Below are 27,026 nucleotides of genomic sequence, written 5' to 3'. Positions count from 1 at the left end.
AATGTTTTTGATTCCTCTGTATTACTTGATACTTATTACTGATATTTTTTTTTTAGAAATGGTTTCTGGATACTTCAGACACCAACGAAAATATATTGAAGTAGTTGACTGGTCCTATTCAGGTAAGTGCATTATTTTGATTGTTCAAAGTGGTTTGTTAGGATGAACCATTGTTTCTTTGATGGTAAAAGAAACTACCCAGCTAAATAATACAGCCACATAGATTAAATATTAAAAATATTGGAAGTGTTCATCAAAGGATGTACTTATTCACCACTCCCCCCCCCCAATCCACAAAAAGGATTTTGTTGTGTGCGAGTTTGGATATTTTCTCTCATAAATGCCAGATATATATTTTTTACAAACAAAAACATTTATCCCAGACACTACATTTGTATTTCAAACTAGAAACCTTACTGGGATGTTTTTTTTTAATGTAGGGTTGAATTAATTTTAATTCAATTTTGTTATTTTCCAAAGATAACAATTTCTAAATAAAAGTTTGCACCACTGTTTAGCACAATGGCTATTATGAATTTTGCATATATTGTGCAAGTGCATGTCTGTGTATACGTATTTACACTGGTATAGTTCATATGCAGAACCTTTGTTTTTTTGTGTTTGCAAAATTGAAGCACTGTAAATATGCTTGCATGAATTAAAAATATTTTATTCATGTAAATAGCTAAGGGCCATATGCAGAGAACTGTGGCTGCTAGTGGTGAATGGAGGACTGGATAATTTCAACATGAAATTCATTGGAGTAAAAATGTTTAACAGTTCCTAAAATTTCCTGTGAAATATCAGGGGAAGGTTTTTTTTGTTTTGCAATATTTTAATTAACAGTATCACTATTCAAAGTTTTAGTTTTTTGTTCTGTCTAGAATTTCAGATTACTGAAGAATTAGATAATCTAGTTTACTGAGGTTGTAGACACAACATGTTTGTTTGTTTAAAGATTCACTGAATTACTAGATTAGTTATAACAGCGGGTGACGTCCATCCCATGGGTCTTATTTGTTCCCTAGATTTCCCTCTCCAAGATCTACTCTCATAAGCTCAGCTCATATCTGAAGATACTAGCTGTGTGGACTTTGGCCCCTCCCACTTCTTTTCAAGGACTCCCCCCCCCCCGACCCCGCTTTATAATTCCCCAGCTTTGTATAATCCTTGCATGCCTGCTTCATTAATGGAGCAAACTGCAATCCTAACATATGGAAAGCTTTTAGGCTGATGGTTTAATTTTAGCCTTTACTTTATACATGCATTTTAAAAGTAGCTTCAGAAGTAATAACTAAATTAACTTAATCTCGTACTTTCCAGGTTTATCAATTGCAAATACTCTTCAGAGGATCTTGAGCCGAGCTCAAAGGATCTCTGGCATATATTTATCTCTGCTTGCCTTTTCTTTGTTCTGCATACAAACACTGGAGATGGCAAATGAAACAAAACTTTGGTAAATAGGACTTGCATAGGATATCATCATGCATTTGAGAAAGGGGAAAAATTTCCTTCAGGTCACAAAGCTCTGGGGGATATACTTTACAACTGTTTTGTAGCTTCAGGGAGGGCTTCAACAAAACTGCAAAATACCTTTCAGTCTCTCTCTCTTTTTAAATTTCCCCTGTAGTTTAGACCAGCATGGGGATTAATTGAAAGCAAGTTAACTTCCCTGTTCAATTCCTTAAAAGCTGTCTCTGGGTTGCTATTGTTTCATATTTACACACAAATGTTTTTACACCAAGGGCTAATTAGTTCTAGTTTATTTCTGCAGTATATTTGGATAAGACATTCCATATATTCATTCCTGCACTGATACTGTGTTTTCATATCAAATGAAAAAAAACCCTTACAAACTGGTTAAATAAATCTGCAAAATCTGACTTTGAAAGTAGGCAAGAACTACATGTTTTATGTAAAAACATAAAGCTGAGAAGCTATTATTATGGTTTGATAATTTGTAAAATTTAATCCATATGCTAGTCATAATTCATATGTATTCCAGGGATGTTGGCAAGTCTTTGGATCCAAGTCCCAAGTCTTTGATACCAAGTCCCGAGTCCCAAGTCCAAATCTCTTTTAAAAACAACCTTTTTCCCTCAGAAAAAAGAGGAGGTTGAGTGGGTTCCAAATCACGAATTTAGTCTAAGTCATTGGGGGGGAGGGGAACCAAGTCACGTCCAAGTCGAGTCACGGTGCAACTTAAGTCTGACTTAACAGAGAATTCCATAAAGCAAATCCCCATCCCTGATATAGTCTAGTGTTTGCACAGGACTAAGTACCATGCCATGATGTAAAGAAAATAAATCCATGCCTGGTGAAGTGTTGCTTTGGAACACATTGAATATAATACCGGTAGAACAGTATGAGTAGTTCTGTTTGTTTTGTTCATAATTCTGTTATTCCTTGTGCTTCCAATGGCAACACTGACTGCTTCTGTTCATTTATGAGATGCTGTACAATGTCAAGAATCCTTTCCGTATATGTTGGGCATTTCTGCCCTAATATATGAGCAAATGACACCAAATGGATACTACATTGTTGTTGCCCTCAGTATTCTCTCTGTCTCTCTCCTAATTTTTTCTAGCTTTCATTTTATCCTATTATTTGTGCATTTTTAATGTAAATATATATGCTTTGTAATTTTGTCATTAAAAAAAGGAAGTAGGGATAGATGCCTTAAGACATATAGAGTGAATCAGAAAGTGTTTGTAGAGAAAAGAAGTCAACATCATCCTGATATAACTTAAGATGCCTAGTAGCTTCAGCCTTACTTTTTATAATTAAAACCATTCAAGTGTACTCTAATGTTGAATTAATTTTTGCCCCAGAGAAATGCAGTTTTAAAACTCTTACTTCTCTCTGTAGTCAAAGACCAGAGTGAAACAGTATATCTGGGGCATATTCAAACTTTATCCTGCCTGGGAAAAATATGTGATATATAAATTAGGGTAATTTTCATGCCAATGTTATGCTGCCGTTGGATGACTAGGGAGGCATTCACCAAATTATCCAGTTTGATCATTACAATGCTCTGTGAGTTAAAATAAAGAGATGTCTAGTCAGTAAGCAGACCTCATTACTGAATCTAGGTTCACCAATTGACATTTAATCTTCCTTCAAAATATAGCACCTTAGATTTTGGGGACTCCTATTAATATAGTTCCATTTTCTATCAGTGTGTGTCTGTGACATGGCGATGTGATAATGCAGTAATTTAAACTACACATGTTTTTCTGTTCTCCAGTGCGTTTTTCCACCCATATTGGTAGACTATAATAGCATTTTAGATGAAACTATTTTAATTTCTGTTTAATAACTCCACAAATTCTTCAGAAACCTCCCTTCTGTTTTCCACATTATTTGTTGCCTTGTTTATACTCATGTGGATAATTTGGCTGATTCACACTTTTGTCAGCAGAGTCATTAAACAAAAAGCATTTCCCCCTTGCTAAGTGCTCAGCTTGCCACTTACATTTGGAAGTTGGAAAGAATGATTCGGCATCAGCAGTTTCAGTGGTATTACCTGTGCAATTTATTATAGCTTATGGCCATTATATGCTCTGGTCTATTATTAGCCTAAGTGCCTTGAAGAAAATAATATTTCACAGGTCTGCAGTTTGAATCAATGGAACTGATAGGGTTGACTCACCAAATATCCACTGATTCAGTGGGCCTATTCTAGTGTGATTTACTATATTATCCACCAGGAATTCAGCCACTATTTTAAGAACCAAATTGGGCAAATCAAGGAGGCTAGTAAGATCCATGTCATAGTTGATCACAACTGCTACAGACCAGCAGAATACAACTTATTACATTAAGTAACAGGATTTCAGAAACTGCCTTCTTCAAAAATGCCCAGGCTCTATGGACCTTTCCTGTTATTCAGTCCTCCAGCTCACCCATTTGCAACATTAGCGATACTGCTTTGGCATATTTGGTATTATCATTCTCTAGGATACCTGCAAACTGGCAACTCTCTAGTTGGCCAAGCTTCTTCTCCTCGTTGCTAATATACCATGCTTCCTGTGAGTGGCAGGAAATTCACTACACATCCCCCAGAAAGCATGTAGATTAGTTAAGATGATCTTAGAATGGCTGGTCTTCTTTTGCAGTAATGTTTCTCAAAATACTCACTTGGGTCCTGCCCGGTAGAATTTATCCTATTTTATTACAGGTCTTGATAATCTTTCTCTCTTCATGATACATTCACAGACCCAGTTTAATACAATAGAACAATAAAAATAATATAATAAAACAATAATTGAAGCATACACATATTTAGGATAAACAATCAGTTAGATTGACGGAGCCTCTCTTTTTTGAGATCTTACAACAGAAAACAAAATCAAACCTAATAACTACAACTTGTAAACTATCAATTTCATCAGCATCAGCTGTAAACTGTGTTAAATTAAAACACATTGTGACTATCAAGACAAGAAAGAGAAGTTGAACGTAAGAAGAAAAGAACTTGTTGCAACAGTGTGATTGGGTTCTTTGTCTAGTGTAGGCGGGCCTAGAGATTCGGTGGGAATGACAGTTGGGGTAGACGTTTTGGTTCCAATCAACTCAGGTTTATTAACTTTAATATCGGTTAAGTCCAGACCAAACGGGTCCAACAACTCTGCATCTGTTAATAGGGTATACTTCTTAGGTTTAACAATTGTTCCAACATTCCCCACTCTTAATGTTTCTTCACTCCAGGGAGGGGGATTGCACCCGGGTTCATTATGGGAATACTCAGCACCGCACATGTAGTCCCACAACAGGGATGCTTCACGACCGTACCCTCTAGCCGCGGTAGAAAGGGGCTGGTTCCACAAGGGGTCCCGCCAACCTCCCAAGGTTGGGTAACTGAATCCGCTTCCTTGTTCCATCCCTTTCTCTGCTCACCTGCTCCCTGCTTCTTTAGCTCTTTGGGTAAGGGCAGCAGTCCATCCTCCTTCATGAGGTTAGGGAAGCTTTTTACCAACCGGGCTATTCTTTCTCGCTCCACTCCTGTTTCATCCGTCTGAACCCTTCTTTCCACACTTTCCGTTCTGCCCCTACCTCCCTCCTCCTCTCCTTTTATCTCCTTGTCCCATCTCCATACACCTGACTCCTCCCCCCCAATCCCTCGCCCTTTCCACCAGGAACACTTCAACCGCTTTATTTGTTCCGCCGTCATCATCATCAAGTTTTATCAATTCCACCACGACACATCCTTCACAATCTTCCTTTGACTTTTCAAGTGAGGACGGCTCACTCCTGCTCCTCCACTCACAAGTAGCAAAAATATAAACATGACCTCTTAAAGTTAAATCTAATTGCTCAAAAGAGAAATGCAGTTTTCATAATAAAGCAGGACACTTCTGGTGGCAGTTATACATGATGTGTAATCCCACACATGTACAAAGTCTATTTATCATGGGAAATTGTATCTTTTGACACTCTAAAAATGATCAATATTTTCAAGAGCTTCAGCTAAGGCTTTGGCTATCTTTAGCTGTCCCCAAAGTTTCTCAAGGACTCAGTGTAGAAAGAAGTTTAGTGTCAGATCCAGATCATGCTTCTCACAGACACTTGATATTAAAGGGGAAGCACACTGGCCTGTATTTTTCTGACAAATGTCACTGGAGGAATGAGAGAAATAACCCTGTTAACATAGTTCCCTCACTAAAATCTGCAGTTCCCAATATGAAATTAAAAACAAAAGCAGGAAAACTTGATCCTGGACCTCCTGCATTCCATTTGATTTTGTCCTGTTCTTTAAAATGTGCAGTTCAGTACTATAACATGTTAACTTTTTTATTTTTTAGAAAAATGATTGACTTGGGGCAAGACGATGCACCAAATTGATTGTGACAAGTTACATCATTTGCATTGTGTTGTTAAAAGAAAAAGAAATAGCTACTATGTGCAGAAGGGTTAGATTAGGGCTGGATTAACCCACTTGCACTGCCATGGCCCCAATCGCAGTTCCCCTGCACCTTCATCACCCACATACCTATCAGTTATTTAGAAAGAAAACTTCCATTGTCACCAATAGAAGCATTTGCCCTAATGCAAATAGCACAAGGAGGGACCTATTAAGGTTGGGAATGTAGTGGGACATTCTTCTCATGCAATGGTCCCAATACATTTCATGTGCTCCATTAGTCTGTTATTTTTTATTTGTTTAAAAGAACAGTTATGGAAAGGGTACCAACATCAGTGATGTTATATTTAATTTGGCCCTGAAATCTGATTCAAAATCTTAGCAGCAGAATTTACAATTAAACCACAATGTATTCTGGATATAGATCCTCTATTGCATTAATCATATGCATTCATGGTATAGAACTTAAAATTGCAATCCTATATGAGTAAGCCTAAGTGAACACATATGAAGTTACTTTTTAGTAAATAGATATGACTGCATTGCGTATTATAGAGGAAATATTCATCCCAGATCAGTGATGCATTTAATTTTCTCCAAATGCTTGAAATAGCAGTTAAAATATGTTTTGAGTTATTCACAGTTGTTAAATCATGAAACAAATTAGGAAGCACTTGTCACTGTCCATTAATCTAATGGAAGTGTTGTAAGAATTCCAAATAATTTCAGTATATTTTAGAGTTGCAAAGCAGTGACCTACTTTGAAATCATACTTCCAGCGCAGCAATGAGAACAAAAGGTGCTGATAACCAATCATTGCTTGTCAAGTTAATTCTGTACGAGGATCTACAGTACCAATCACCTTTCCTAAACACAAGTGTAATCTTCTGTCTCATAAACTACACCAGGAAAGTTATTAAACTATCAGAGGGGGAAAATGGTTTTCAATGTTGACCTTCACAGAAAATATTTCTTTTCTCATTCACTACATATTTCAGCGGCTTGTTTTTCTACATTCCAGTAAACACAAAACATTGTGCTAATGATGCATTATATTTTACCTTTGGGGATGTCTTTAAAATTAAACAAAATATTTTTCCCATTTTTGATCTATGAAAGATGTGGATTTATAATTTATAAGAAAATAGGAGGCTTCAAAGCTATTTAAGAGAAACATCTGGAATTCTGTGATTACCAAATGTGTAGCAGGGGAGCAATATATGTTTTTAAACTGTAACTAATTATTCCCTGAATAGAAATCGTGTTAGTCATGTGTAGAGTAGACCCACTGCAATCAGTTTCTTCAAGTATGACTTTGTATGGCTCCATCTGATAAACAGCTGAAGAGCTTATTGTGAATCACATCTAGGAATGTATAATACATAGGAGTGTAGTTTAAATGAATCCTGAACAAAATTGGGCTGGTTGGGACAGATTTGGGAGTGAGGGCTCTTCTCAGCAGAATGATCCAAAAACACTCTTAGAGAATTACTGTACTAGCAATTTGGAAGAATGTACAGGAATACATCCCGTGCATTTTCAGGAAGTGATACATTTCTCCCCAAGCTTCCTATAAAGGAAAACAGCTTGATAAATGATCTTCTAGTACATAAAAGTAACAATAAAAGTCCGTAGTATGTTTCCTGTTGAAAAAAAGTTTAGCCTCTGGGTTTCAATTGCTTTAATAAAAATATGTCTATGTTGCATATTTTAGTAGTAGGGATAATACTGGCAAAGCATTTTATTTTACTAAGCCATCTCTAATTTTGCAGACAGCATCTGTCATAGGTGGCTTATGACAGAGGACAGCATTCCCCATATGAGCCTTCCTGGATTCTAAGATCTTCAGAGGTAGCTCTTGTCTCTGTCCCCTTGCCTCAACATGTACATTTAATGGGTACATGAGAGAGGGTCTTATCTGTGGCTACTCGAAAGATGTGGAATGCTGTCCCTCAGCAGGTCAGGTTGATTGATTGATTGATTGTTAATGGCATTTTAGGGCCTGATGTGGCCCATGGTGAAGTGTGGGGTTGAGAGTTTAGCCTCTAAGTTCAACAAGATCACCCACTCCTGCATGATATTACCACAGGAAGATGCAAGTTGTGGTCATCAGTAGGTTTTGAGAAGGTAGCTTCAACAATTCCTCATCACTGGCTATGCTGACAAAGGCTAACAGAAGCTGCAGTTCAGAATCGTCTCTGTAACCACATATTCCCTATTCCTACTCTGTCCAGTTAACCAAAATAGCAACACTTCATTCATCCTGGGAGAAATTTTACTAATACTTCCTATTCAAAATATGGGTTTCTTAAAACCTTTGTTGAAATATTTCAGGGAACTGAATCAATTGTTTGTTTGAAGAAAGGCAGTTGATAAATCATATGCATAATATTATCAGTTCAGTTCACAGCAAGATCGTATTCTGTGGAAGGTTCATACATAGTGCAGTTTTGAAACCATGATAGTCCTAGACAGAAAGTGACTAGAATAGCGCTAGAGCAATATGACAGGATGTGGTTTCAATAAAATAAATCTCATCTGCTGCTCTTGAAAATGTAATCCCAATTCTGAAGAAGCTGTTTTAACAAAACCATTCAAGAGAAACACATAATGGAAATTGAAATACTTCAAAGAAAACTGCACTTAAGTTTGCCTTTAATCTTTTATATTACAGTACAGTTAATTTTATAATGTTCCTGATTATACTCAAAATAAATGAAACTAACAACACTTTCACATACAGTATACTGTAAGTGTTAAAGAGAGGGGGAACTCCCATTCTTCCTTAAGTAGATAGATTAATTGGTTCAATATATTCAGTCTAATAAACACCAATGATATTGTTCTAAAACTGTATGAGAGATGAGAATACCAATTTCTGTGCAGAAAAGAGCTGCACCAATATGTCTAAGACATTTCTATTTTTATATAATAATATTTTAGAGAACATTATGTAATGCCATATATAGAAAGCTGGTGTTTTCATTTAATTTAAAACATGTTTTGTATATGTGTATGAAATTTTGATGTGAGCTCCAGTGGCAATAATCTGTTTTGGAATATAGTGTGTGTAAATGTGAAATTCCATTATGCAGCAAATGGAAGGATCAAAGAAACTGAACTAATTTCATGCTGTGTAAACATCAAGATAACGTGGATCGCTACAGCTGTCTGAGGGAGATACCAAAGAAGAAGTAACATCTCTGTCTACTTTATCTTACTCTATAGGACAAACATAGCAGTTGCAATGATGAAGGATATTAAAACTTGCCTTTTATAAATGTATATTTCAGCTACGTTTTTTCCAAGTGAAGATGCAAAATGGGATTTGAATTCTCAATACTGTATATTTAACAATCATATGCCTCTTCTAACTGAATTTGAGGAATGCCAGTAGACACCATAAGGACCACATAATGAGGAATTTGTCATAAACAATCCCTGAACTTTCAATCATGTTTTTATACTGAAAATTGCTTTCTCCATTCTCTTTTATTTAAAAAATGATTACTTACTATAGGCAAATACCAAATAGTAGAAAAGGGGGACTACAGATCTAGTAGGTCTATAGCCAGGTCTATAGCCAACAAGCCCCTGGTGATTCATGATCTTATCCTGGAGGAGAATGCATGCACAACTGAGACATGGATCAGCGGGGAGGGGGGTCCTCCCCTGGCTCTTGTCTGTCCGTCCGGTTATGCTGCCCAGCACCAAGGTAGACTGGAGGGGCGGGGGGTAAGTAGCCATTATTTATAAATCCAGCTTGGAGGTTACTAGGCGCTCCTCGGTGGTAAAGCCAGGTCTAGAGGTACTCCACGTGTCGATTGGGCCAGGGATGGTATTGGGATTTTGCTGGGTTACTGCGCTCCCCGCGATCCAGACACTTCCCTTCTGGAGTTGATTGACTTTGTCTCCGCAGCACTATTGGGATCCCCGAGGCTGTTGGTCTTGGGTGATTTCAACGTGTATGTGAGGGCAGAGGCATCTGGCTCAGCTTTTGAGTTCTTGGAAACCATGGCTTCCTTGAACATGTCCCAACATGTCAACGGCCCCACCCACGTGGGTGGTCACACACTGGACCTGGTCTTTTCCTCCAGTTGGAGCGAGTGTGATCTGGTGGTGACGGACCTCATGTCAGTCCCCTTGTCATGGTCAGATCACCACCTATTAAAATATAAGCTCATAGTGGCTCTCCCCCCTTGCAGGGGGCAGGGACCTATTTCTATGGTCTGCCCTCAAAGGCTACTGGATTCCAGGACGTCATGAGAGGGATGACGGCTGACCTGGCTAGCGCTCCTGTCAACGCTCTGGTTGACAATTGGTCTGCCACTGCCACCAGGGCCATAGACACGATCGTGCCTAAATGCCCTCTCCGTCATAGAGCTCAGCCAGCACCCTGGTTTAACCAGGAGCTTCGAGTGATGAAGCGAATAAGGAGAAGGCTAGAGTATAGATGGAGGAAGAACCCGACAGACCATAACTGGATAGCTGTTAAGGTCGCAACTAACCTTTACCTGAATAAGGTAAAGGCTGCATGTCGATCATTCTTCGCTAACCGGATAAGCGAAGCATCCAACCAGCAGGCAGAATTATTCCGTATAGTGCACGAGCTATCCGGAACTGGTTCAGGTGATAGGCCTCCCCCTAGTTTCTCACCTGACCAGTTTGCAGCCTTTTAAAAATCTAAAGTGGAGGCCATCTGCTGGGAGCTCTCTCCTTTTTTAAATACAATGAGTCGAGCAGAGATGTCCAGCGCTCCGTCTTGCCCGGTGATTTTTGACACCTTTCACCCTGTGACGCCTATTTCTGTGGACAAGGTGCTTGATCGCTGTTGAGCCACCACCTCCTCCCTTGACTCTTGCCTGGCCTGGCTAATCAAAGCAGCCAGGCCGAAAACAACAAAATGGGCCACAGCAATAATAAATGTGTCTTTCCTTGAGGGCAGGTTTGCATCTGCCCTCAAGGAGACACTCATTAGGCCCATTAGAAAGAAACTTAATATGGCGGCGGATGAGACTGGCAATTATAGGCCCGTCGCCAATGTTCCTTTCATGAGCAAAGTGGTCGAGAGGTTGGTTGCTGATCAGCTTCAGGCCCACTTGGATGAGACAGATGCCCTGGATCCATTCCAGTCGGGCTTCAGGCCACACCACGGTACAGAGACAGCATTGGTCACCCTGTACGATGACCTGTTGAGGGAGGCTGACAGGGGCAAATTGTCTCTGTTGGTTCTCCTTGACATCTCGGCAGCCTTTGATACCATTGACCACGGTATCCTCCTGGGGAGGCTCTCCAAGTTGGGAATAGGTGGCTTGGTGTTAGCCTGGCTCCATTCCTTCCTGGAGGACTGACCCCAGAGAGTACAGCTTGGGGAGAATGTCTCGATCCCGTGGAATCTCAATTGTGGGGTCCCACAGGGGTCGATTATTTCCCCAATGCTGTTTAACATCTATATGAGACCACTGGGTGGGGTCATCAGGGGGTGTGGAGCCTCGTGTCATCAGTACATCTCCTTTTCACCAACTGCAGGTGATGCCGTCCTGTCCCTCCAGCGCTGCTTGGGGGCCGTACTGCAGTGGATGCAGGAAAATGGGCTGAGGCTGAACCCGGACAGGACAGAAGTTCTGAGAGTGGACGCCCTTGGGGTTGGTGGCCTGGGTGGCTCTCTCACATTTTGGGGGGGTGACTCTGGCTGTGAAGAGTGGGGTTCGCAGCCTGGGGGTACACCTGGACCCAACGCTCACCATGGAAACTCAGGTGGCGTTGGTAGTTCGCACCGCCTTTTTCCACCTTTGCCAGATTATCCGCCTGTGACCCTACCTTGACATGGGGGCGCTCACTACCTTGGTACAAGCGCTCGTAATCTCAAGATTAGACCAGTGTAACACACTCTATGTGGGGCTGCCTTTGAGGCTGATGCAGAAACTTCAGGTGGTGCAGAATGCAGCGGCCTTCTCCTTACTGGTGTGAGAAAACACCAACATATTTCTCCTGTTTTGGCCATGCTGCACTGGCTGCCCATCCATTTCTGCACTGAATTCAAAGTTCTAATGCTTACCTATAAGGCCCTAAATGGTTTAGGACCTCGATACCTGGCGGAGTGCCTGCTCCCACCAAGATCTACTCGGATCACCCGCACGAGTCAGGAGGTGAGGCTGAGGAGCCTGACGCCAAGGGAGGGAAAAAACTTGAAGCCGGGCCTTCTTGGCGGTGGCTCCTCTCCTTTGGAACAACCTTCCTCCAGAGATTCACGAGGCCCCTACGCTGGGTACTTTCAAATGCCAGCTGAAAACATGGATGCACATCCAGGCCTTCCCTCCTGTCAACTACTGATTTCTTTTGCTTTTCTATTTATTATTTATTTATTCCTGCACTATTTGTTATTGTTGTATGCTAATGTTTTTATGTTTTTTAATTATTTTGATATTCTGTAAGTCGCCCAGAGTGGTAGAATATACCAGATGGGTGGGATATAAATCTAACAAATAAACAAACATACAGTTATCTTAGTATCTTAAAACCTATGATTAGACATGGGGTATTCGTATTTGTATATGATTATTCCCCCACAGGTAGACATAACGAGGGTCCAACCCCCTGGGGCCAGACTGTCCACTCACCATTCACTGCTGCCACCCGCTCCGTGCTCCCTTCCTGTTGCTCCAGAGCTCACGGTCAGTTAGCCACTCCTGGTGGAAGAGAGAATGACAAGCCTCTCTTCCAGGTTGAAGAGTGGCTGGCCAACCGAGCACTCCGGAGCAATAAGGAGCGCGGAGCTCGCGGCAACAGCGAATGAATGGTGAGTGGACAATCTGGCCCCAGGGGGCCAAACCCTCATTATGTCCACCTGTGGGGGGGTATTCATATTCATATACAAATACAAATATCCCTGCTGTTCCGAGTCCTCCTTGCAGAGCATGATACCATACTCTCTTGAGACTGAAGGATGGCTATTCATTCATTCATATCCCCATCTCTACCTATGACCATTGCTTTTCATCAGTCAATGTTTATACTGTTTTTATATACTTTTCTCCACATCATTCTGAAAGGCCCTGATAATATTTATGAGGTAAGGAAAACATGTCTGATCTTTGGACAGTAGCTCCATCATACCACCCTCTGGGTTGCTTAATGCTCCTAGGTTCCTCATGGATTTGTGCTTCATAGATGGCTATGAGTTTTTTTCCTGAGAAATCCAGGAAGCTTTCTTCTGAGAGAGAGAGAGAGAGAGAGAGAGAGAGAGAGAGAGAGAGAGAGTTTTCACAAAACTGATGACAGCTTACTGACCTTACTAGCCTGAGACTTTACCATTGCTGACTGTTCAGTAGTCTCAAGCTAGATAATTAATTTTAACTTAATAATGTACTACAACTTCTCAACTACTATGTGATATTGCCTGCCTTGGATTTTGGAGGGGGAGGGTTGTGTTGATTTATACACAAACTAAATCTTTGCAATCAGGAATAAATTCAGTATAAAAAACATTTCATCATATTTTTGTTGCATTTGCAATTTGGAATTTTCTGTCTGCTTAAAGTTGCTTAAAATAATTTTAGTAAATACATTATGAAATTATATAAAGTCAGGTGAACTCAATAAATCCAGCAGCATAACCCTTTGAAGGCAGGCCAGTCTAATACAAGCCTTGATGATAGGTAGCCAGTGGATTCAGTAGGTTTGCTGGGGTATGAAATGAATATAAATTTACATTAACTCTTAATCTTAAATACCAAGGATGCTGGCAAGTCTTTGGGTCCGAGTCAAAAGTCCAAGTCTTTGGGTCCAAATCCCAATTCCCAAGTCCCTGCCTGGAGAATTCTTGAAGTTTCAGCCCCAAAAAACCCTGAGCCGCCAGTAAGGTCCCTCACCCCAGTGCTGCAGCTGAGCCAGGCATGCTGCCTTCCAAGAAGCCCCAGTCTCCCTTGGCTTTTCCTGGGGTAGCCTCCCCACCTCCTCCCCCACAAGGAAATGATGGAAGTGACCAGCTGACTGGCTGGCAGGAGCTGCAGAAGGAGGCAGGCCCCCTACCCTCATCATGTCAGCAGGAACACCCAGAAACCCTGTTTTCATTTTTTCCAGCATTGATAGAGGTGTTATCCAATCTACTGGGATTTGTAAGCAACAGGGCTGGGAGATTGTCTCTCCACTTGTGAAGACAAAGCCAAGTTGGACTCTCCTTCTTAGGCTGCTTTGCTCTGACAAGCTACCCCAAATCCTGCTTGAAAATCCTCCCTCCCTATTACTACCTTCTTCTCCACTGTTTGCCTGCCTCTCCTGCAGGGACTTGAAAACACGACTCACAAGAATGGGCCCGAAGCACAATCTGAGTCTGAGTCTTTAAAAAAAAAAAAAAGCCGAGTCCAAGTCAAGTCGTTGGTGTGACTTAAGTTGGATTCGACGGCAAGTTCTGAGTCCCCATTTCTATTAAATACTCTCACTAGGAGGCAAAATTCAGTTGAAGCAAATTGGGTTTACAATCAGATAGATTTTAAAAGTGTTTTGCTATGCAGCAAGAATTCAGTATCCAAAATTCTTCTTTTAATACTTTGGAAAGCTAGCTCTTGACTTAGATCTCTGAGGTGGTCACTATCTATTCCAATTGATTTCAATTTTTTCAAGAGGATGATTGACCCAAAAGGTGGGACAGAGTCTCGCAGAAGCTGGTATACCAAACTGTCCCTGTTTGAATTGTAACCAAAATTTGAATAATCTCAACCATGCCACGGTCTGTATTAAAGTTACCCCGGACTCCAGTCAGAGCACCAAATAGGACATGCATCTAGGTAATCCTAATGCTTTGCTACTTGACACTTTTAGACTATCATCATCATTGCTGTCACCCTATGTTGAGGCTGATTAGCAGCAATATAAGCTGTTTTCCTAACTCCATTTATCAAGCAGTAACCCTGTTGAACTCAGTGGGTCTTCTTAGCATATTTGTATAGGATTACAGTGGACCCTTGACTTACAGACGGCTTGACTTACAGACTTTTTGAGTTACAGACTTCTCTGGCCGCAAAATATAGGTTTGACTTGCAGACTGAGATTTGACTTACATACCAGAAAAAAACCAAAATGGAACAAAAACGGCCTGTTACGGGATTAATCGGTTTTCAATGCACTGTAGGTCAATGGAGACTTGACTTGCAGACTTTTTGACTTGAGAACCGTCTTCCAATACGGATTAAGTTCTCAAGTCAAGACCCCACTGTGCGTTCCTGTACAGTACAAATCAGTTCAAATTAAAATTTTAGCCAGCTAATATATCTATATATCAGTATATGTACTCAAAATATATCATAATTTATCTGTTGCCTAATATTTAAACCAGCTGTGTAATCTGCTTTCTGGTTTTTAATTATTCAGAAGTGCATATATTAGACACAACATTACTATAATTAGTGTGCTTCTGTTCATGAATCTGTATTAAATGTCATTCAGAGTCTTAGATTTTATCCTTCTTTTTCATCACTGGAAATAAAATAAGTCTCTTCTTTTCTTCATGTTCTGTAAGTAGTGAGAAACAGTATCATGCTTTTATCTGTCAACCCACAGTTCTACCAACTGCTGTGACAGGATCTTTTTTTTTTTTTTTGAAACTTTTCCAGTTTCTGCTAATGTTTCCTGGCATATGCACTCCTTTATTAATTCATCATAGCTAGACGACTTAGCTCTTCCATGAATAGCATCTTTTGAAACTCTTTCCCCGCTTTTTATTCTTCCTGGATTTGGGTGACAACACGAGAAGATCAGCCGTTCTTTAGTATGCTTCAGAGCGACAGACAGACTTTGTGCTTTTCCATTAGTCACCACAGGAAGGATCTTATGTTCAAAGTAGGCATTTTAAAACTGCTCTAGCTTCTGCATTGGAGTTTAAATAAAAAGTTGCACATAAAATATCTGGTTCATGGGGACAAGCACTTCCATTTTGCTCAACACAGAGCTTCTACAAATGAATGGCTTCTCTTCTGTTTTCCTAGCTGCAGTTGTCCCTTTCACCTCTCCACATCAATCAGCCCAGTAGCCTTTAAGGTAAAGGTAAATGTTCCCCTTGACAATTTTTGTCCAGTCGTGTTCGACTCTAGGGGGCGGTGCTCATCCCCGTTTCCAAGCCATAGAGCCAGCGTTTTGTCCAAAGACAATCTTCCGTGGTCACATGGCCAGTGCGACTTAGACACAGAACGCTGTTACCTTCCCACCTAGGTGGTCCCTATTTATCTACTTGCATTTCCATGCTTTCGAACCGCTAGGTTGGCGGGAGCTGGGACAAGCAACAGGTGCTCACTCCATCGCGTGGATTCGATCTTACGACTGCTGGTCTTCTGACCCTGCAACACAGGCTTCTGCGGTTTAGCCCACAGCGCCACCACAGTAGCCTTTACTCTAAGAATTTAAAAAAAATGTCTAGTTGTTCTTGAACAGAAGGACTCATCAGGGCCATAACTAGGGTGGGGCAACCAGAAATTTTTACCAAGGCACAAAATTTAAATGGTACATCCCACAGATTTTCAGCAGGTCACGCCATTGATAGACCAGACTATCAGATGGTTGATATACCAGAGTTTGTCAAGGCAGGGGAGGTGAATCTACCTACCATTCAATAGATCAGAGACCTCTGTTCCGAAAGGAAGAGGATTAGAAGAAATCCAAGTGGAATGCTGGTCTACCTGACTTCCTAGTAGAGCAAGCTTGCTCTTAGAGAGCAGGCCTGCTTGGAGCTTGGTAAACCAGGCCTCTGGACTGGACAGGACAAAGATAATACAGAAAATTGATGCGTAAGTATATATAATGTGCGTATCTGTCTATCTATTTATTTTAGACACATTTTTATTTGTTTTCATAGCTCTGACAATGCTACTGATCCCCTATGGAGAAGGAGAGATGCAGACAACATGTTCAGTGCTATAATAACATATTGTATTATTTCCACATGATTTGGAGTGCATTTTGTTCTGCTTGCCCTGGGTGCCAAAATTGTAGTTACAACTCTGGCTCTCATTAGCCCTAATTGGCATAGCCAATGAAAAAGCAGTGCAGCACTCATGGAAGGGGGGGCAATTAGGCTGCACATACTCATCTCAGATTTCCCAAAGTCCTCTTCATGCTTCTTCAGTGTGTCATGCATGGAGTAGTCACCACATAAAAGAACAGTAGGCATTTAATGGATAATTGTAGTTTGAAAGGGTCCTTTTTAAAAAATGGCAGGGTAGCACAGACATACAGCAGAATAAAATGACCTGTTTTCAGTGCCATCAGGGGATGGATAGGCATAGACAGATAAAGCCAAACCTCAGTGTCTGAACAGAACAATAGGACTTTTTAAAATGTTGCCTAATGGTGGCAGAGAAATTTTGCCTCTAGTTCACATAGCAAAGCAATTTTGGTTGGGGATAAGCGTTGCAAGTTTAATTTAAAATTGCTGCACAATACTAGTTGTCAGAAATTCAATTGCTTTATTTTGAACAATACAATTTGCAAAAATTCAGTTTTTATCATGGAGTTGATATATGACGTATAAGATTACCATGATGATGACATTTAGCCATTTTCATTTTTTTGTGGCTTGATAAGTACTGTATCTGTGATCTTTCTGATGTCTCTTTAATCATTGTTGTAATAAGCTAAGTTAGCAAAATCTTAATTGCACAATTGAAACAGTTCCATAGCTGTGTTCAATATATTTTAAATATCCTCATCTACAGTATGTTCACCGACATAAACAACAACAAAAACAGATTAAAATGGTAAGTAGTAATTACTTCTGCAGTCTAGAGTGTATGATTGAATTTAGCTGTTGAACCCACTGCAAATACTGCTTTATAGGTCACCGTCCTCTTTATGTTGTTTAGGGGAAAGAGGGGGAAAAGATTAGCTTGGCTTTCCAGAATGGTCCCCAGTCTTTAATTAGTGAAATATTGTCTTAGTTTTCTTCTAAAGATAGAAAAAAGAAGACATAAGACATCTGGTTGTCTTAGGCTGCAATTACATGGTCAAATACTATGGAATTTCCTGGAGGAGTAAAATGGATGAATCTACTTTTTTTTTACTGATCACATTGACACGGATTTCAATCAATCTGGCCCTTTTTGCTCCCAGTGTGGATTTTTCCCCTGGAGCATATGCTTTTTTCAAGCCAAAACAATTTGAATGGACTTTCTCCCATGTGATAGTTGTTTCATTCTCCAAACAGATGTGTGACTGTGGGTGGTATTCTGGTAGCACAGTAAGCTGGGCAATATTGTTTTGAACAGTGGGAGCACCCTTCCCCACAATCTTCCTCTCTAGTTCCCCTGAAGTATTTTTTCAATTTATTTTTAAACAATCTACCAAGTTTAGCACTAGATCACCTTATCACTACATTGGTAAACTAGTTTAGTACTGTATCAACTCTACATGAACAAAGAAATAAATAAAAATACATATGAAATAGAAACAGTTTTGACAAACTATAGTACTGTACAGATGTTTCTGTGAGATGTGTGTATGTATGTGTTTGTATGTTATGGAGGACTTTGGAAAATCATCCCTTTTCCCTAATGCCTGCAACACTTTAAACAGCCCACTATCTTTAAAATCAGCCATGAAAGAAGAGTTGGGAATCAGCAGAAGGCAGGATGGGGGGGGGGGAATGTGGGCTCTAGCATGGATCAAACTGCATCAAATTGAGGGGCCAGTGTGGATGCTGGCGCCAAAACTATCTGCAGTCTCCATATAATCCTCTAATCTGGACAGATTTATAAAATAGGAAGTGATTAAATATAAAGCCCATAATGGTTTAGGACCTTGATACTTGTCAGAATGTTTCTCCCAGAAATCAAGTACTGTACAGTGGACCCTCGACTTACAGACGGCTCAATTTACAGACTTTTCGAGTTACAGACTTCTCTGGTCGCAAAATTTAGGTTCGACTTGCAGCCTGAGAATCAACCTACAGACCAGAAAAAAAAAAAAAAACGGCCGGTTATGGGATTAATCGGTTTTCAATGCATTGTAGGTCAATGGAGACTTGACCTACAGACTTTTCGACCTGCAGTCACCGTTCCAATACGGATTAATTCTGTAAGTAGAGGGTCCACTGTACTCATTTCCTTGCCCTTCTCAATCCGAGGGAGGCCAGAAAGGTAAAGACAAGGAATCAGGCTTTCCGAGTGATGGCCCCTATTCTTTGAAACAGGCTATTAACAGAGATGGGTCAGGTTCCTTCCCTGCTTATATTCAGAAAACTGTTAGAAACAGAACTATTCAAAGCTGATAGCTGAGTCTTCTGGATGCTGTTTATATTAATACTTTTTTCCTTGGTTTCTCTTTTAAAATGATGTAAAAACAAAACAAAACATTGCCATATTATTATATGTATTGCCATGTAGGGTCTTTGAAATCTGTAACTTCTAACTTTGTTACTTTTAACTTGTAAACTGTCCAGAGTAGAGTGGGAATCAATGGGGCAGTATATAAATAAAATAAAATAAAATAGGTTGCAAATCAAGCCTCAGCCAGTGTAGTCACAACTTTAGACCAAATAAAATTTCACACAATCTCGAATCTTTAAAAAAGAACAAAAACTTTTCTGAAATGCACAAAATTCCACCTATAGTTCTTAACTTTGTTCTTTAGACAGGTAACCTTCTAATCACCATTATTTTGACTAAGATCTCAGTGGAAGTCTACTTGTGTGAAAAATATTATGTTTGCAGAAGACAGGATATCAGTGTCTGAAAACCTGTTGGGCGGGTCCTACCTACACAACAGGAATGATGTCAGCAGCAGCATATTTCCACATATTAATTATTTCCTTCTTCATTTTTGGGGCTGCATCTGTCTTTGTCTTATTATGCAAGAACCTTGCATACCCCAAAATTTTAAAAAGGAAAGTCATTCTCACTGTGCAGTGCGCAAGGTATGGGCCAATATTTTTGATAAATTCTGATTTTCCAAATTTTACAACATAGTGCCACTACTATTAAACTGTCATGCTACAAACAAGGACATCCTTGCACATATCCCAAAACAGAATTAAAATCTAAAGTTGTAATATGCAGTGAAATAAATCATAGTCACATTACTGTCAGTGGGATTTGTCATATTGAATTATCCTGGGCTGCTTTGATGTTTATAAGGAAGGGTGCATGGGGTGGGGTGGGGAGTGAAAGTTATAGGGTACTGTTTCATACTCCTCTTACTCCTCTGTCTAATGCAAGGTCTTCCTCTTTTACAACTGTCTTTTCTTAGAATTATTGTATTTTCCAGCAATCTTGATATGTCCAAAGTACAATAGCATCACTTCAGTCATTTGGTTTCCATTGAGCACTCAGGCCTGATTTAATTACATAAAGTTTATTCAAACTTGCACAAAAAGAGACTGACTGCTCAGCTAGAGCAAGATAATTGGCTTCTTTGTCTTTCATCATCCTTGTCTTTTCCTTCATGAAGGGCCATTACTGATTAGCTTATCAGAAGGTGTTGCTTCTTTTGTGTTCTGTCCTTCCCCTTGAGCAGTGATGTCTGTACCAAAGATGAACATATTGTGTTGTGGGCTGTATCATTTTGAATACTATTGATAACAATGATCAGTGGGGAAAATATTGTTTCAAGCTTTATTTATATGTTTTATTTGAAGCCAGTAGTCTCAACACTTTCAGAGGATAATAGTGATTGTCATGTATCCTTACTTGAGCACAGATTGCCCAATAATTTGTGCAAATTTCTTCAGAGATTTTAAAAAAAACTTCATGTCTTGTGAATTTATAATAGGAAGATGTGAGGCTTCATTATTAGGGGCTTCTGTCACACCCAGTAAAGAACGAGACGGTTTAACTTCAACAACACGGTCTTCCTTTATTAACGTTCCCACATTAACTGTAACTGCTTTGTGAACAGAGTCTAATGTCTCTTGCTGTCGAAACCTTGACTGCAAGGGTGTCCAAACATCATTAACAAATGGGTTTAATTCGTCAAACTCCCACGGTCCAGATAAAGCTTTCTCTGCCATTGTGGGGTCGCCTCCTTCCCCCTCACCCATCAGTAGCGGTAAGGTCTCTTCATCTCCGCTTCAACCCCAGAGTGGTGAACTCCCTCTCGGACTGGCCAGCCATGGTCCGGGAAGACTCCCATCTTCTGGAACTCTGTAAGATGCCATGTCTTCTTGCCTCAATCTCCTTCGCCACCACCTCACGTTCCTCGCAAAGGTGTCATCTCCACTCTTTTGCCTCAGTCTCTCCCCAATAGGACAGACGCGGTTGTTGTCCCCGGCGTCTTTGCCACTCAACCTCCTCATGAGGAACCTTGACTTGTTCCTATTTCCCTGTCCAGGGATCCTGAACCCAGATCTTTTCTCAACCGTCCAGGATGTCCTCCCACTTCTCCCTTATATCTCCTGCCCCCACCTCTATCGACCTTTCCCCTTTTCCCGCCAAATCTTCACCGGTTTGTACCGCCACGTTTAACCCTTTTATTCCCAAGACCAAATCCTGGGTATCCACCCCTTGGTGCTTCTGTCCCTCTCTGACTCTCAGCTCCTCCAGCTCTTTAGTGTCCACCTTCTTACTCTCCTTCCTAGGTGGAGAAGGTGGAGGAGAGGTCTGAGTGTCCTTTGAGTGAGATGGGAGCGACGGCACTCCCACAAATACTTCCTGTCCCTGTCCCGGGGCTTCAGAAGAATACTCCAAATGTGAAAATGAAACATGGGATAATTTAGAAAGAGCCAGATGTATGAGAATCTCCACACCTTAACTATAAACATTTTTCTTCCAGAAGTGTACAAGCCCACCTCTGGAAGAGGAAGAGCTCAGTACCACTTCACTGGGCTGATGGATATTCTACTAACAGCATCTCCATCTCGCCTGAATTACTGTATGTCTTCTGTTCTTGGCTTCACCATGATATAAGATTTTGAAGCAAATTGGTATATGCCCAAATCCATATTGTCAAAATACAGTGCTCTAGAAACATAGTACAGCGATCAGTTTTGCTCAGTACCAAAAGAACACAACAAATATTTAAGTCTGAACAGAGTTGAGAAATTACTAATTATGGCTTTGCAATCAGGTATGGCATGTGGACCATGCAAGGGTGGCGCACCCCAAAAATTCAGTAAGGTGCTTCTTCTTGCCATGGTCACAAATTGTGTGTGCTGCCAAGTCTGTGTTGAGATTGCAAGGAATAGTTTGGGCAAAGTGAGGCTGGTGATTCTTGTTTGAAGGTGAACAGCAAACAGTTGCTATAGAAAGATAGTGACTGGAAAGGAAATTATTGCTGACTGTTGGATATTGTTATTGATTGTTCAAATCAGAAGCCAGTCTTCTAAAATAAGAGGGTAATGTGTACGAGTTATAGGACTAGTGCTTCAGAATCTTCTCAGTGATACAGTCCAGCCATTTTGCAGACAGTCCCTTGCAGGAATGAACAGTGTAACATGTGAGAGATCAACCCATATAACATCGGCCATTCCTTTCTATGAACTGCAATTTTTCATTTCACAAAAACAGTTACAATTTTTTTATTTTTTTATTTTTTCAAACCAACAGATCTTAAGAACTATTTCAAACAGTATAACACTGCATAGCTCTTGTAAACTGCATCATACGTTTGGAGGTGCTCTCAAATTAAAAACCGCCATATTGGAAAGATGGGACGAAGAACAGATTTTACCAATGTCACCCTTGCACCTTCTAACTTCCTGATCCAAAGTTGAAGGAAACCCACAGAAACTGTGTTCAACTACTTCAGGTAGTGGCCTGCTTGTTGAAAGTGGCAGGTCAAGGGTACCCTCTGGTGAGGTAAAAGCAAGGTCATGTTGGGAGCGAATAAATTTACAGTCTGAAACTTGTGCAAAACTGGAGTACAAATGACTCAAGCCAGGTAATCTACCTAGGTTGATTCATCTTATTCTGAATAGAGTGTTATGTACTTGAAAGAATAGCTGTGTGCCTTTAGGTATTCCTTCAGCTGTTGCTTTCTGTGCTGATAGTTGCCAGGGTGCCTTTTAGAGAGGGGTGGAAATTTCAATTTATTTGGGGGTTTGATTAAAACATAACGAAGTTCACAAAACCACATGTGAGAGAAACTGAAACTCGTAGATTTGCTCAATTTCGGATTGTTGGGTTGTTTGTTTAAAAAATTAATTTGGGCTAGCTTTAGCCAACACCTTATGTTTGTTTTGTGAATCTGACTTAGGAGACAGTCTAAAACATAGGCTCTTAACCTGTGGTCTGTGGACCTCCAGGAGGCTGCAATGTCTTCATAGATGGTCTACAAAGGCTTGAAGAAATGTTACGATATTCTGCAGTTAAAATAAGGAAAGAAGGAAAGAAAAGAAACCGTAGAACAAAATCTTAATTTCCCTTGCTTGTTTGTGTAAAATTGGCTTTTCTAACTTACCACCTCCATTAAAAACAAACAAAAGTACAAATTTGTTATGAAAATAACTGTTTGATATCAAATAACTGTTTCATATTTCTGTACATGGCGAGAACATGCAAGTTAATGATGCTGAGTGGGTGAGAGACAGCACATGACATTTCTTGCTACTGCACAGACAGTCAGAAGCCGCGGGAAGAGAGACTCAAAGTCAGTGTCCATGTGAGTGAGTGTTCAGATGGACTTTGTGATCATGTTTCTTCTTCGACTTCTGCTAATCAAACCATTTGGTTATTGTTGAGTAAGGTGACTTTTCAATATTATTGCAGTGAATTTTGTAACAATACATTTTGACTGAGGCTCAGAATGGATTGTTGGCTGAATTTGAAAAGTAAAAGAACTGATGCTGTTGAGTAGGGTGCATCCTATTCAAAGGAAAATGTAGCTTTTTCCAGTGATCTTAAAAAGTATTGCCATTATAGCAAGGAATATCTAGTGATGAGACACTTCAAATAAATAACTTTAAATATATATTTGATGCACTTTAGGGTTTTAAATCATGAGCTAATTCTTTGTGTTACGTGGCAACAAAAGATATTTAAAGGGGGTCCATGGTAAAGGAAAGGTTAAGAGCCACTAGTGTAGAAGCTTCCGTTGATTCAAAATATGGCTTCCAGATTTTTATCTAGCACTTAATAGCTGAGAATGTGTAACTTCAGGCATATATTAGCTCCACTAGTTCCCTGTGTTCTCAATACTTGTTTTAGAATTTAAAAGCCCAAATGGTTTAGGACTAGATTTGTTAGGGCCACTTACTCTCTTACTGGCTCCTGTCAATGTTAGAGAACTTGTTCTTACTGATTTTATCTGAGTGATTTATCAAGACACTCAAGACTCAACACCTTTCCTGTGGTGTTTCCATGATTCAGAAATGTTCTTCTAATTTAACTTCATCAAATACCTTCTTTGGCCATCTTTTGTCAGCAGTTGAATGTACTTTTACGCTGACAGGCTTTTAATACTTAAACCTTAATTTTGTTGCTGCCATTTTTAGTATGTAATATATTTTGCCCTTGTTGCTTTTGCCTTTTGTTTTGTTTTTCTCTAACATTTGGCTGTATTATCCAATCTTTGTTGGATAGTCCTCCTGGATACATCTTCTAGCAATAATGAGCTGGAACCTCCAAACACAGGGAAGGAACTGCTACATCCTGTAAACTCCGGGCCCTCAAAAATCCAGGTGGTTGAACTCTAAGAAAGCATATGAGAGCTAGAGAGGAGGCTGGACTACCTCGCAGTCCATGAGAATATCACAGAAGAATAAAGGCATGAGCTATTGTAGAAGTCTTCAGTCTCTGAGAAGTGCTCAGCTGCAGGAAAGAAAGACTTGAGGTCAAGAGTAGGCAGTTGACATGAGGCAAAGCTCTTCCTCCTACAGAGATCAACTGAGTGTCTTCCCCAGATGGCCAAGTGGGGCTCCAGCTACACTGTGTAAACTTTAGGGTATGACTGGGACTTTGCTCAAGACAATGCCTCCTCTTGCTCCTGAACCTGCCTTTCTTTGAGCTTGAATTTTTGCCATTTACACTTTTGGACCATGTTTCTTGCATTCTTCTCTCCACCTTCCCCTGATACTATTGACCTGGACTGACTTGTGGACTACTTGTGGACTTTGGCTTTGGACCTCTGGAATGTACTTATCAATTCCAAGCATTCCATATCTGAGCAAATGTTTCAGAATGTAGTGGCTAGGGGAAAAATCCTAATTATCTGAATCCTTTTCAGACTGGCTTTTGGTCTAGGTTCAGAACGAAAACCATTTTTGTGGCCTTGGTAAATAACTTGCTTTGAAAGATGGGCAAAAGAAGTGTAACTTTGCCAGTTCTGCTCAGCAGCTTTCACTTCCACTTACCACAGTATTCTTTTGGCTATAATACTGTACTGGTTTCATCCAGTGTCATCCAGAAGGGGATGAAGAATACTGTAGTCAACTGGCTTTCTAACTGGGAGGTCAAGAAGATGAAGGATGCTGCTGCTTCATTCTGTAGCCAGTGGCTTAGTGCGTTCTCCAGAGTTCCATCGTATGTCTCACATAAGTCAACTTCTGTATGAAACTGTTGATGAAGGTCACTCAAAACTTGAAATCAGATATTAGTAGCATGCCAATAGAATCTCTTTTTCTTCCCATGCACTCCCAAGGAAGCAGTGGAGGTGAGAAGCCAATGGCTGAAATCAGCTGCAGCAGTTTTCCAGAAACAAAACATTTTTATTTCTTCACCAGAAAGTCCTGAGGAATCTTTGTCGTTATTGGGAAGCTGTGGGACAGCTGGAGGAAGTCCTTAATTACCAAAGATTGCTGCTTTCTTGATGGTTTTACTGATAGTGACAATTTTTGGTAATTGCAGACATTCTCCTACTGTCCTGCACCTCCCAATGTCTTCCTGGTGACATCAACCTTATGTGACATAATTTATGCAACAGGATTTCAGCCATTATCTCAGAGCACTAATGGATGAAAAAAAATTGGCAATGCAGCAGTACAGTTGGTTGAATATTCTGGAGCTCATCCTGCCCTGAGTAGTGCTTTCCTTAAATATCAGGTTTGCAACTTAGTAGTGCTTTAGAGCAGTGGTCCCCAACCTTGGGCCTCCAGATGTTCATGGACTTCAACTCCCAGAAATCCTGGCCATCAGAGGTGGTGGTGAAGAATTCTGGGAGTTGTAGTCCAAGAACATCTGGTGGTCCAAGGTTGAGGACCACTGCTTTAGAGGAATGACTTTAGCTCGGTGACGGTGCATATCACTCACATACAAATCTCCGAGTCCTCAGAATCTCCAGGAAGGACTGGGAAGGATTCCTGTCTGAAGCTCTGGGGAGCCAGTACCAATCATCATAGAGGACTTTTGAGCCAGGTGGACCAATGCTATGGCATATATAAAGCTGCTTTCAGTATTTCTGTGTTTCAGTGCTTCAGTGCTGCACTTGCTTCAGTCTGAGCAAGTGCAGCAGCTAGTCCCCTTTAATGTCAAATGCCTATGACATTACATTTACATCCATTTTGATGTACCATTATGTATTCTACACACGTGATTGTTGTAGAGTATTCAGAAGCATCAAATTATCAGAATTTTCAAACAAAACATAACAGAAGTTCACAACATGAATTATATTAGCTGGGATGTTGCTCTAGTGACAGTGACTACTGATCTTATTCCAGCTCCAAACCAGGTGCGGGTGCTGATTTAAAGTCATAAGTTGCCGGGAACAAGGATATTTGAAGGGACAACTTATTTTACTAATCTTACTAATCTGTACCTGTATCAGCCTGGCCTCTCCCAATTTGAAGAGACACTTGTCCAGCAGGTTGAGGCAAAGAGGCAGACCCAAAACCAGCAAAATCAGGGAGCTGGATAGGGGACAGATTGTATTTGTCTTCAGTGTGAAAGGGATTGTCACTCCCAAATTGGCCTTCTCAGCCACACTAGACGCTGTTCAAAGACCTCTATTCAGAGCACGTTACCATAGTCTCTCAAGACTGAAGGATGCCTACATGTACCTGTATCTCTTCTTCACTTGATCCACAGCCTCACAACGATTTGTACTCTCTATATAAACCAGTGGCTAAATGAAGCACTCAAAAGATACTGCACAAAAACCCACATTGAATTACATTTGATAGCCTTTAAGGTGCCACAGTACTTTTTATACTTCAGTCTTCAGCAAGGTCTTTGTGATGGGGATAATATGGATCTCTTGTTGGGCTGGTGATTGTTAACTTTGATTGGGTATGTCAGAAACAAGGTCC

General features: G+C 40.3%; 1 protein-coding gene across 6 annotated transcripts in view; it reads left to right on the top strand.

Annotated features, from left to right (window-relative positions):
- Positions 1-27,026, top strand: part of PTPRZ1 (protein tyrosine phosphatase receptor type Z1) — a 138,368-nt gene that overhangs the window by 35,619 nt on the left and 75,723 nt on the right. For all 6 annotated transcript variants that reach the window (XM_078376720.1, XM_073000546.2, XM_078376719.1 and 3 more), the window contains exon 2: positions 57-122. In XM_078376720.1, the coding sequence (XP_078232846.1) occupies positions 57-122 (66 nt within the window). The remainder of the gene's footprint in view (positions 1-56; positions 123-27,026) is intronic.

The sequence above is a fragment of the Pogona vitticeps genome, chromosome 5, assembly GCF_051106095.1.
Source record: "Pogona vitticeps strain Pit_001003342236 chromosome 5, PviZW2.1, whole genome shotgun sequence".
Taxonomy (NCBI): Eukaryota; Metazoa; Chordata; class Lepidosauria; order Squamata; family Agamidae; genus Pogona; species Pogona vitticeps.
The sequence above is the reverse complement of the archived record's forward strand: the minus strand, read 5'-3'. Positions and strand labels throughout refer to the sequence as shown.